This window comes from Lithobates pipiens, unplaced genomic scaffold, assembly GCF_037356315.1.
Source record: "Lithobates pipiens isolate NorthernLeopardFrog02 unplaced genomic scaffold, aLitPip1_a1.2 Scaffold_18, whole genome shotgun sequence".
Classification (NCBI taxonomy): Eukaryota; Metazoa; Chordata; class Amphibia; order Anura; family Ranidae; genus Lithobates; species Lithobates pipiens.
The window spans coordinates 358,346,003-358,359,107 of NW_027507758.1; the positions used below are offsets into that span (position 1 = coordinate 358,346,003).

The 13,105-nt window shown below is 40.1% G+C and overlaps 1 protein-coding gene across 1 annotated transcript; it reads left to right on the forward strand.

The window, feature by feature from the left end:
• The first annotated feature begins 5,511 nt into the window (after window positions 1-5,511).
• On the forward strand, window positions 5,512-12,232 carry GMNC (geminin coiled-coil domain containing). The gene is made up of 5 exons (XM_077487539.1): window positions 5,512-5,636; window positions 6,358-6,532; window positions 7,801-7,886; window positions 8,010-8,126; window positions 10,739-12,232. The coding sequence occupies exons 1-5, from the start codon at window positions 5,595-5,597 to the stop codon at window positions 11,345-11,347; spliced, it is 1,029 nt and encodes a 342-aa protein (XP_077343665.1). The 5' UTR covers window positions 5,512-5,594; the 3' UTR covers window positions 11,348-12,232.
• Window positions 12,233-13,105: the final 873 nt, after the last annotated feature.

Here is a 13,105-nt window from a genome sequence, read left to right on the forward strand (position 1 = left end):
ATGTACCAAAACCTAGTAGGACATACCTAAACTATCTAGCCAATCTGTATTCAATCCGACAGGCTGTACTTAATTGATTGTAGATGTAAAGAAGATTGTACAATCAGATTTTATATTGCATAGTGTAGCTTTAGATCTACTAACAACTATGTAGTATAGGGTCAAGCCTGATTGGATACAGACTGATGGTAAGTCTAAAATAGATTGCATATAAATTGTACAAACAGATTGTATAATGTATGACCTGCCTTATTGTGGCCATACACCCTTTGACAAATGATCAATTTATTTTCAAATTGCGCTATCCCGATAGAAATAATTGCTGTATAGTCGACAACTGATTCAAAAAAATTGGCGCATAAGAAGAAGTGGATTTTGATCGATAGTTGGGAAAGTTATCGATCACGTCTCTGTTGTCACTTTGCCGTCTCATGATCTGATCGATCGAAATATTATCCAATTCATGAACAAAGCATCAATCAATTCGACACAAACAATAATACCCTGTCTTGGCTGATTAACCTCCCTGGCGGTATGATTATTTCAGATTTTAGGTGCTGAAAGCGATACAATTATTTTGCATGAAAATTTGGTGTTTTATATTGTAGTCCTGTAGTTCTTAGGAATAACTCTCTTAAATCTGTCCAAACCAGAGTCTAGCAGACATCCCGGGTATGATAAAGTTTGAAAAATGAAATCATAAATAATAATATAAATAACTATAAATAATTATACCAAATAATAATATAACAATAATAAAAATTATTCAATAATGTAATCAAATCAAAAACACTGACATTTGCTCAGTTGCAAAATTGTCACTGACATTACTTTTCAGTGTTTGATGACGGATCTCCCCACAAATCACTATCCCTCAATTCTGCGAGTGATTCCAATTTATTATCGCTGTTTTCTAGCTGGTCTATAACCATTTTTGATGTAAAGGGACAGTTTTGGTTGCTATGGACAATCTCCAGTTTCCAGGCATAAAGAACAGTATTTCTAATATAAAACTGCATGCAGGACACTGGGCAGACCACTAGGGACAAAGTGGATGTGAAATTATTACATCCAGCAATGTAATCTGTAAGATTACATTATACTGTATGTAATGTGTGTGTTTTACTTTTTGAATTTGGCGCCGTTCTCCATCCCCGTGTGTCGCAACGCTCGCGGGGAACAGAGCCCCGGCTCCGTGATAAATTGAGCGGAGGACGGCTCGCTCGTACAGCGGGGGGACATCGCTGGATCCAAGGGACAAGGTAAGTAAACCTCTCCCTGGATTCAACGATACGATCCCGAGTCTGGCTCGGGGTTACCGCTAATGGTACAAAATTTTCACCCCAAGCCAGACTCAGGAATACAGCCAGGGGGGTTAACTATGTTTGATCAAATCTGATCAATCGAGTCTAACGCTCGCCACACACGTTACAATCTAATTGTACAATCTCTGTTAGATTTACCAACAACTATGTAGCGCAAAGGCCTGGCTGATTGGATACAGATTGATTGAATAGATTAGGTTGGTCCTCATTTTACATCGTTTTGGTAAGTCAATTGTGCAGAGATTGTATGGGCAGATTGTGATGTGTTTATGCTGACCCTAAATTGGAAGGAAAGTTATATCTATATGATTGTTTTAATGTATGAGATGATTGTAGCTGTATTACTGCACTTGTAAATAAAATCAACTGAGTACTTTGTTTTATTTGCACTAACATCCTAATTTTCAGGACAAGCTTTTGAGGTGTGTCCAGGAGGTCCTAATACACAAAGTTTTAACAGAGTGTAAATGAGACCATCATTGAGGGATCAATACACAAACTAACCTACACAGCAATGCTAATTAAACTTGTATATCCAAAGTGCATATTGCTGTGTATGTTTGTTTGTGGATTCCCCCCCCCCCCCCCCCCCTTTAGGCTGGATTCACACCTAGGCATTATTAGTGCTTTTTGCATTTTGCAGATTTGCACAACAGAACGTGTTCCATAGGAAACCATGTCAAATGCAATGCAGTGCAAATCTGAAAAATGCAAAAAGCACTAAAAATGCATAGGTGTGCATCCAGCTTCAATGCGTTTCAGTAGTTCTATGCAGGAAAAAAGCAGCATGTTGTACATTTTTTTTAATCTGGAACTGAAAAGCATTGGAATACACATTGCTGGTGTGAACTAACCCATTTTAACCCATGTAACCTACTTTACATGTTCCTTTGATGCAGAATAAAAAAGCACTGCACTGCATGTGGTCTGAATTGGCCTGAAATTTAGGCTAGGTACATGTGTTTTTTTTTTTTGTATGTTTGCAGATCTACAGAAGTGCACCACAATCAAACTTATTTCCTATGGGTCCTGTTCACATCCATGCAATTTTCTGCAATGCGTTTTTTGGAAAGGTTTTTTTTTTTTTTGCTCCCTAGGCTTCAATAGACATGCATAAAAAAAGCATGCACATGCGTTTTTGTGCAGTTTTGGAGCATTTTCCTGCATAACAACAGACACCCCCTCCTGGCAACATCAACACTTCTCAAAAAAGACAAAAGACCAGTTCACACCACATGCAGTCCAGTGCTTTTTTTTCTGCACCAAGAAAAAAAAATGGAAAGTAGGTTATATGTTTTTCAATGGCATAGTTCACACCAGTGCGATCAGTTCCAGAAGAAAAAGTAGAACCCTTGGAGGGGGTGATAAGGCACTATATACAAGATTTTAGTCATGAGAATGGTATCATTAGCAGTAATCAGCATGGATTCATGAAGAATCGTTCTTGCCAAACCAATCTACTAACCTTCTATGAGGAGGTGAGTTGCCATCTAGATAAAGGAAGGCCCGTAGACATGGTGTATCTGGATTTTGCAAAAGCATTTGACACAGTTCCCCATAAACATTTACTGTACAAAATAAGGTCCGTTGGCATGGACCATAGGGTGAGTACATGGATTGAAAACTGGCTACAATTGCGAGTTCAGAGGGTAGTGATAAATGGGGAGTACTCGGAATGGTCTGGGGTGGGTAGTGGGGTCCCCCAGGGTTCTGTGCTGGGACCAATCCTATTTAATTTGTTCATAAATGATCTGGAGGATGGGGTAAGCAGTTCAAACTCTGTATTACGATACTAAGCAGGGCAATAACTTCTCGGCAGGATGTGGAAACCTTGCAAAAAAGATCTGAACAAATGAATGGGCTGGGCAACTACATGGCAAATGAGGTTCAATGTAGAAAAATGTAAAATAATGCATTTGGGTGGCAAAAATATGAATGCAATCTATACACTGGGGGGAGAACTTCTGGGGGAATCCAGGATGGAAAATGACCTGGGGGTCCTAGTAGATGATAGGCTCAGCAATGGCATGCAATCCAAGCTGCTGCTAACAAAGTAAACAGAATATTGGCATGCATTAAAAAGGGGGTCAACTCCAGAGATAAAACGATAATTCTCCCACTCTACAAGACTCTGGTCCGGCCGCACCTGGAGTATGCTGTCCAGTTCTGGGCACTGGGGAGTCCTCAGGAATGAAGTACTAGAAATGGAGCGAGTACAAAGAAGGGTAACAAAGCTGATAAAGGGTCTGGAGGATATTAGTTATGAGGAAACGTTGTGAGCACTGAACTTATTCTCTCTGGAGAAGAGACGCTTGAGAGGGGATATGATTTCAATATACAAATACCATACTGGTGACCCCACAATAGGGATAAAACTTTTTAGAGGAAGGGAGTTTAACAAGACTCGCGGTCACTCATTAAACTTAGAAGAAAAGAGGTTTAACCTTAAACTACGTAGAGAGTTCTTTATTGTAAGAGCGGCAAGGATGTGGAATTCCCTTCCACAGGTGGTGGTCTCAGCAGGGGGCATCGATAGTTTCAAGAAACTATTAGATAAGCACCTGAACGACCACAACATACAGGGATATACAATGTAATACTGACATATATTCACACACATAGGTTGGACTTGATGGACTTGTGTCTTTTTTCGACCTCACCTACTATGTAACTATGTGACATGCTATATTTTGTTCTGTACTGCACCACAGTAAAACACATGAAAAACGCACCAGAATGCACTGGAATGCATCAAAGATGCATCAAAAATGCATCAAAAATGCACCAGACCCCAGTACAGTGAAAAAAAACTAAAAAAAAAGCATCTGGAATGTATCCGGCAATGCATCAAAAACGCAATGAAATGCACCAAAACGCATTAAGAATGCACATGCAGAAACGCATCTAGAACAGATATGGAGCGAGTTTTTGTGGTGTGAACCAGCTTAAAAGGCATCAAAAACATGCATGGAAAAATGCAAAATACGACGTAAAAACGCAATAAGGAATGCACATGCAGGAACACATCTAGAACAGATCTGAAGCGCGTTTTTGTGGAAAAATTCAAAATACAACTTAAAACGCATTAACCGCACAGGCAGAGATGTGAACCTTGAGATTGTTTTAGGGCCAGTCCACACTATAGAAATGCAGTCCAGATGCGTTCGAGATGCTTTTCTGCATGCGCATTTTTGATGTGTTTTTTGATGCAGTCCAATGCATTTTTCCCCTCTTTTTTTCTTCAATTTTTTTTTCAAGCGTTTCAGTGCATTTTTGATGTGTTTTAGGGCCAGTTCAGACCACATGCAGTCCAATGCATTTTTTTCCTGCATCAAAAACGCATAGAAAGTAGGTTATATAGTTTTCAATGGCATAGTTCACACCAGTGCTTGCAGTTCGAGTGAATTCCAGTTCCAGAAAAAAAAGTAGAACATGCTACATTTTTCCTGCACTGGACTGTACTGAAACGCTGTAAAAAGTATCAAAAACTCACGGGAACGCACCGGAACACACCTAAATGCACCAAAAACGCACTGGAACACCCATGTTCTTATTTAAGGTTAAGGAAAAAAAAACGAGCATGCAAAAAGGATCTGGAGCGCATTCGGACTGCGTCTATGATGTGAACTGGCCCTAACAGCGTTCCAGTACGGTCCAGTGCAGGAAAAATGCAGCATGTTTTACTTTTGTTCTGGTACTGGAACTGCAAGTGTGAACTATGCCATTGAAAACCATATAACCTACTTTCCATGCGCTTTTGATGCAGAAAAAAAATGCACCTCCATGAAGGTATACAAAGCGAAAAGCTGATGTTCTGATCCAATTGTACATAAATTGGATAATAAAAACAAAGCACGTCTAGCCACCATTGGAGTTCATCTATTACAACTTTATCACCCAGCCTATGTCATAGTGGCCAATAGGAATTAGCCCTGGCTCTTGCCTCATTATCTATCTGTATTGATCCCCATCTTTTCAGTATGATCAATAGGGTTTGGACCAATACAAAGGCTTTATTCAGCCTAATAGTGAGAAATAAAACAAGAGGGGGTCTTTGAGATGGGTTCCATCCTTATGTTAATGAGTGGGCGTGCTCAGCTCTGAATTGTGCCTAATGAGGAGTTTTCTGATGTCATCAGACTTTTGACAGGTCGGCATCCAATGAGGTGTGAATGTTTGCAGAGTCCTAGGGAGAGGGGCGTTCCTGAAGCTCCTTTAGATCAGGACTGCCTTCCTTCAGTCCCTTTTAAAGCTCAGTGTGGGACTTTAATGAAAACGTGTGTGCATATATCTCATTCCAGCAACAAGATGGTAAGTGACCGGAGGTGCTCCTGGATGTGTGGGCAGATCCCTGGGGGGTGGATGGCTCCCAGCACCTCTCTAGACCCTGGATTGTATCACTTACATCTGGATTGAATGCTTACCCAGGTCTGATGGGTACTCGGAGAGTAATATTCGCTCTGATCTTGTGATTGTGTGAGTGTAGTGATTGTACTGCTGTGTCACTGACCAATCTGATTGTAGATCTTTAGATCTGCCATTATCCATCCAGTGTATGATTTGATAGGAATGGAATGAATAGTTTTGATTTTTCCTCATTTGATAAGTCTGAAGGAGATTGTAGAAGCAGATTGTATGGTGTATGGCCAGCTTTCGAGCCCAGTTCCTGCGATCGGTTGTCTCTTTAGTAGCAGATCAGTGTGTTTCTCTTTAGCGCTATTTATGTGTTGTTTCCAGTGATTTGTATTCTGCTACATTGTATCTCAGCTTCCATCAGCAGTATGCGGTGTCAGTGAGTACTGGAGCTGTGTGCATTTTTGGCTTGTTTGCCTGCTTGGGGTGGAAATGATCTGAATGTCCATTCACACAGCTGAGCCTTCATTTCCAGCAGCACGGGATCTCAATAGAGACGATCCTCCTGGAGACAATCTAGCTTTACCTCCCCAAAGACTCTGCGCTTTTGTTGATCACACAAAAAAAGGTTTGTTCCTGCAATATCTAACCCAGTCCTCCTCCTGTGTCCTTCTTCCAGAACACCATTCTTCCGTGCCAAGACCAGTACTTTGCAGGGGGTCAGAGCTATGATTGCCCATACTTGCCCTCAACCACAGTGCCCACTGTTGATGTTACCAAGGATACATGGGTCTCTCTCTGGGCTTATGGTCTCCCAGACGACACATCCAACAACCAGGACCCACAATCCCAGGGTAAGTCCACCTTCCAACTACAAAGGATGCTCTGCAAGCTGCGAATATGGGGGGCATTTACTAAAGGCAAATGGACTATTCACTTTGTAAGGAAATCTCCCCCAGAACTCAATGAATAAGGGGAAATTTCACTTAGCAAGGGATATCCAATCACATAGAAAAACTGCATTTGTTGCTTGCTTATGGTTAGATGATGGAAGTCTTCAGAACTTTACTTCATTCTCTGGGGAAAATGCCCTTACAAAGTGTAACTAACTTTGCAACGTAAACCTTAGCCTTTAAGCCTTTAGTAAATCGATCTGTAACAGTTCATTACAGCACCCAGGGTGCATGAATCCTGCACATAGCTTTATCTCTCTCTCTATATATATATATAGTGTGTATGTACAGCATATATAACTACAGTGTATGTATGCGCAATATAAGTATATATATATATATATATATATATATATATATACACAGTATACATAATTACAGGTCCATACATATATTTGTATGTACAGTTTCAGGTATTTGTATTTACACAGTACCATGTGCATGTGTACAGTATGATTAAAGGTACTTATATTTACACAGCATATATATATATATATATATATATATATATATACACATATATGTGCATATGTACAGTGTATCTATAATCTATAATTACATTTATGTATATTTACACAGCTCTCTCTCTCTCTCTCTCTATATATATATATATATATATATACATACACAGCTCTCTCCCTCTCTCTCTCTCTCTCTCTCTCTCTATATATATATACACATCTCTCTCTCTCTCTCTCTCTCTCTCTCTCTCTATATATATATACATACACAGCTCTCTCCCTCTCTCTCTCTCTCTCTCTCTATATATATATACACATCTCTCTCTCTCTATATATATACATACACATACACAGCTCTCTCTCTCTCTCTCTCTGTATATATATATGTACACCGATAATGTACCGTGTATATAAAATTACAAGTATTTATATTTACACGGCAATATTGTGAATATATATATATATATATATATATATATATATATATATATATATATATATATATATATGTATATATATATATATATATATATATATATCATTTATTTTAAAATATTAAATTATTCTTTTACATTACTATTATTCTTTGCAAATCCTTGTTTTGTGTAACTTTAGCAGCCATAGCTTTCCAATAGCTGGGGATAAATAGAGACTAATTACCGGTGGCACAATCTACATATTAATGTGTGCCCTTTTTTGTGATTTCAGGGCAGCTGTACAATGAGGACTGTACACTTCAAGATGATTTTGTATGGAATGAGCAGCTATCGTCTCAGCTGATTACAAACAAACAGGTAGATATTGGATACAAGGTTCTCTACTAAATGGAAGGCATTTAAGGGGTTACAGCACAATGCCTGTGCTGATCTCTATGTGCTGATCCCTATGTGCTGATCCCTATGTTCTCTGTCCCACAGCTTCAGGATACATTGGTGCAGAGGGAAGAGGAGTTGGCCCGGCTACACGAGGAGAACAATAAGTTGAAGCAATACCTGAACTCTACCTTTGTGAAACGCTTGGAGGAAAAGACCAAGGTGTGTAATTATTATCATCATGTCCTTCACTCCTAGAACAATAAATGTAATCTAGGGATTTCTTCCTTCACTAATCGGCTGTGCAGAGATAACATTAGCGGCCTGTTTATTTCTAATGTTAGATAAAATACAGCATAATGATAGGGGGTGATAAGGAGTGATAGGGATCTCCGGAGATAAGGGGACACATTGACACTTGCACTGCTGTCAGCTAAACTGATAGGATTACAGGCAATAGAGGAGGCAGCGCTGACAGCCCAGGTTATATGTAAAGCAGTGTTGGTATAACAATGCTTCTGGACGTGACTCTGGCTGTGATCGCCTATTAAGTGATCTCCACAATGTCGCCAGTGAGGGATGTGCTTTTGAATGTTACCTGTACCTGTAGCTGTACCTGTATCTGTAGCTGTACCTGTACCTGTATCTGTAGCTGTACCTGTACCTGTATCTGTACCTGTACCTGTATCTGTAGCTGTACCTGTACCTGTATCTGTAGCTGTACCTGTACCTGTACCTGTATCTGTAGCTGTACCTGTATCTGTAGCTGTACCTGTATCTGTAGCTGTATCTGTAGCTGTACCTGTACCTGTATCTGTAGCTGTACCTGTACCTGTATCTGTACCTGTATCTGTAGCTGTACCTGTACCTGTATCTGTAGCTGTACCTGTAGCTGTACCTGTATCTGTAGCTGTACCTGTATCTGTACCTGTATCTGTACCTGTAGCTGTACCTGTAGCTGTACCTGTACCTGTAGAACATCCTCCACGACTTCCCTCCCCAGCCCAATCTATACAGGATTATCATTAGAGTGCAGGAATGTCCCACTAATCTCTGCCCAGGACTTCTAAAGCCGTCAATACATCCACACTCTCCATTAGAGAACACAAAACGGCTGGCCTTTCACTTTTCACTAGACGCTTAGGTCCTCTGGAAGGATGGCATGCTGGGATTTGAAGTTCCACAGCAGCATCTGTCTGTCAAATACTGGAACTAGCTGTTAGTGATTTGGCCTAAGCCTTAGGGAAAGTTTGCTGCAATGTTAAACTGAGATAGTAAACAATCATTTCACAGTATAGAAAATGAATGCTGATTAACAGTGTTAGGTAGTTCCGATCTACAGGGGTTGGTTTACAAAAGGCAAATAGGCTGTTCACTTTGCAGGGAAATTCTACCTTAGGTTAGTGAATGTGGTGAAAATCAATTTGCATGGAGAAATGTGTGTGCAAGTATAATATCTATCTATCTATCTATCTATCTATCTATCTATCTATCTATCTATCTATCTATTTACATGCACATGACTGGATGATGGAAGTAGAGTTTCATTTCCTTCACTGAGCAATCTCCCTTGCCAAGTGAGCATCCTTTAATAAATCAACCCCATAGCTGGAGATTTACTAAAACTGGATAGTGCAAAATCTGCTGCAGCTGTGCATGGTAGCTTCCAATTAGCTTCTTACTTCAGCTTAAAGCAGTTCAGTTAAACCACTGATGTTCAAAAAAAAAAAAAAAGGCAATGGCATAATGTGCTAGTATGCATCCCATACTAGCACATTACGAAATACTCACATTGGAACAAAGCCCTCCAGCGCTGTAAAGTCACCACTGAGAGGGCTGACATGTTCCCCTGTCTGTTTTCCGAGTTCGTAAGCTCCAGCTATGTGATTGGCCGTTTCCGGGATGACATCACTCCCGCGCATTCGCAAGGGAGCTGCCGTTCCGGCACGGGCTTTGAAGGTCTTGTCGAATACTGTCCCCCGTCGGATAGGGTCCACCCTGTACTGCGCTTGCACAATGGAGACACCGAAAGTTTCCGAAGACGAGCGGCGACTGCGCACTTAATAGTACCTTCTGCCCTGAGTCCAGGTTCAAGCCCCACCATCCAAGTGGACACAGAATTAGAATACAAAATTTGCAGAGTGTAGCAAGGCCGTGCCCAAAGAGTGGCGAGCAAAGCAAGCCTGAGAGGTGCCCTCTTACTAAGTGCTGTTTTACATCATCTATGTCCACTTGGATGGTGGGGCTTGAACCTGGCCTCAGGGCAGAAGGTACTATTAAGTGCGCAGGCACCGTTCATCTTGTCCTGCATACTGCGCAAGCGCTGCGCCTGCGCAGTACGGGGCGGACACTATCCAATGGGGGACAGTTCTCGGCAGAACACCTTCAGAGCGCATGTGCCGGTGATGTCATTGGCTGCATAGACTCTGAATATCTCCTAAACTGTGCAAGTTTATCAGATCTTCACAGTATCTACAGGTAAGCCTTATTATAGCCTGTAGGTATAAGTGGTAGTACAGAGTTTACTATCACTTTAAGCTTTGACAAACAAAAACGTGGAAGCTGATTGGTTTCACTGCAGAGCTGCCCAGATTTTGTAAGCTCCAGTTTTAGTAAATCAACTCCATAGTGTCCTGGAATTTATGATCTTGCCCAAATCAGAAGTTGCAAAATATGGCCTACCAGCTGTTGAACTACAAATTCCAACAAGTCTGTAGGACTGGATAGGTGCCTGTTGCTTATATTCCTTTTTTTTGCTGAACTCTGCTATACTTTATGTGGCACTGTAGTACTTGGTCTTGTTTTAAACATTTTCTTATTGTTTTCCTCTACAGAAGCTGTTGTCCCAGCATGGCATCGATTCTCCCCTAAAGAGAAAAGCCAGGGTAAGCAGCCTTGCCTCTCCTGAATCCTCAGCCAAAAAAGCCAAAAGGAATCTTTATAATGATTTCACTGTCTGTGAAGGACAATCCAGTTCTACTGTAGCATCCTGGGTCCTGCAGACTCTGGGACTCAAAGATGTCAACACCATTGATGATTCTGCATCAGCTAACTACAGTGCCATCTCGAAAGAGCTCCCCAGCATAGCAGGAGCAGAGTATGGAGATGTCCAAGACTCCCCCTCTTCAGGATACAGTACAATCCATATGACCCCTGTACACAGCCAGGCTGGGAGCAGCCTAGACTCTCCTTGTGTGCCAAACTATTCCCCTTCATCCTGCAGTTCTACACCCCTGCCAAGAAGTGAGACAGTCAGCCCATTTGGCTCTCCTATTTGCTGTACTCCAGAGGTGTCTCCAAACAAAACAGAAGTTGCCTTTTCCACATCCCTGAGCCCTCATTGCAATGTGAAGACTCACAGCTTCTCCAATGGACAAGCATTTGTTCGCAGAGATGTAGAAGGGGGCTGGAAATTCACCTGGGTCCCCAAACAATCTGAATAATGAACTATATGGATATGGGGTCATCTCATGGGAGTTTACAGAACTATTTGCACTTGGTCATGAGGACCTATGAAGACCCTTTCAATCCTTATACTGCCTATGTATGCCAGTGTGATCTCTTGAACCCACTGATTGGGTTTTGTCTGCTGCCAGTATACACCAAGGGGGGGCCTTCATTTGTTTACATGTGAATGTATATATGTATGATATTTTTTCCATGAAAAAAAAATAGCTTATTAACAGTATTTATTTCTGTTGGGTTCTAAGTGCAATTAATGGCAGTGCAACTTTTGATTGTAGTCCTTTTTGTTTGCACCTCTTTAATTTGCTGCCTAAACAATGATCACTGCCTTAATATATATATATATATATATACAGTATACAGTGACCACAGAGTGACTTACTGCCTGTAAGAGACTTTCTTCTACACTGACTTGAATAAAAGACTTTTACTTCCTCCTCCTGCAAAGCCACTGTACTACATATCTGCCAAACAAAGTAGCAGGCGTGCATGGACAGGTGTACTACATGTACTAAAGTCCTTTGTTGTCCAAGTTTGTGCAGTTCCCCAGTAAACCCAACCTGCAATTCCTGACGGCCTTTTACTAAGCCTATTTATTGACTGCCTAGTGCATTAATGAGGACAATCACAATGTGGAGTCTCTGTGTTATTTTGTATATAAATAAACTGTTAAACATTATTTTTTTACGTTTCCTGGTGACTGAGACCCCATGCTGTATTCTTAATGATAAAGCACTTATGTGAAAAATTATATTTGCAATGTAATGGAATGGCTTGTATCCTTCAACACAGATCAGTGATGGTAGATTTGTTTTTTCTTATTAATTGATGCACACTTTGTTTATAAAGTCAGTCAGTCTACATCAATGTTTCAATTTTTGTATATATCTCTGACTGGGAGCTCTGTGCTTGAGTTGCTACACACCTGTTATGGCCATTGGGTCCTACTACACAGTATATATATATATATATATATATATATATATATATATATATATATATTATGCACAATAGCAGGTCTCAGAACACTCAAAACGCATAGATGAATAAGTGCAGTTTTTTCCAGAGCTTAAATGAACAGAAGTTTTGCTGACTTCCACCATCCAATCATGTGCAAGCAAAATTACTGTTCCTTTTGTTTTCCATGAAGGTGATTGAGCTAAAGCTTCACTTTGTAAAAAATACCCATTTACTTAGTCCTGGAGCAACTGCACTTGCAGAGTGCAGCTGCGCTTTGCAAAGTACACAGTATATTTGCCTTTAGTAAATTAACCCCTACAGTATGAGTGTAGTAGCCAAGACATATAAAGAAAACTAGGGCTGGCTCAATCTCTCAGTCTGTACCTAAAGGCATCATGTTTGGGTGGAATTACCCTTTTAAACAGTCAATGATATATATATATATATATATATATATATATATATATATATATATATATATATATATATATATATATACACACATATATATATGCTGTATATATACACACAGGCACACTGCTTGCTAGATTGCATACTGTATATTGTTGACTATATAATGAAGACTATAAAGCATTTTAAATTTGGGTGGAATGACCCTTTTAAACAATGACATAATATATATATATATATATGTACAGTATATAGTATATATAATTGCAGGTATTTATAATTACACACACACACACATATATATATAGGTTTCTATGCAGAAGGGAGCCTGATTTTGCACTTTCCAGCTTTAGTAAATAAACCCC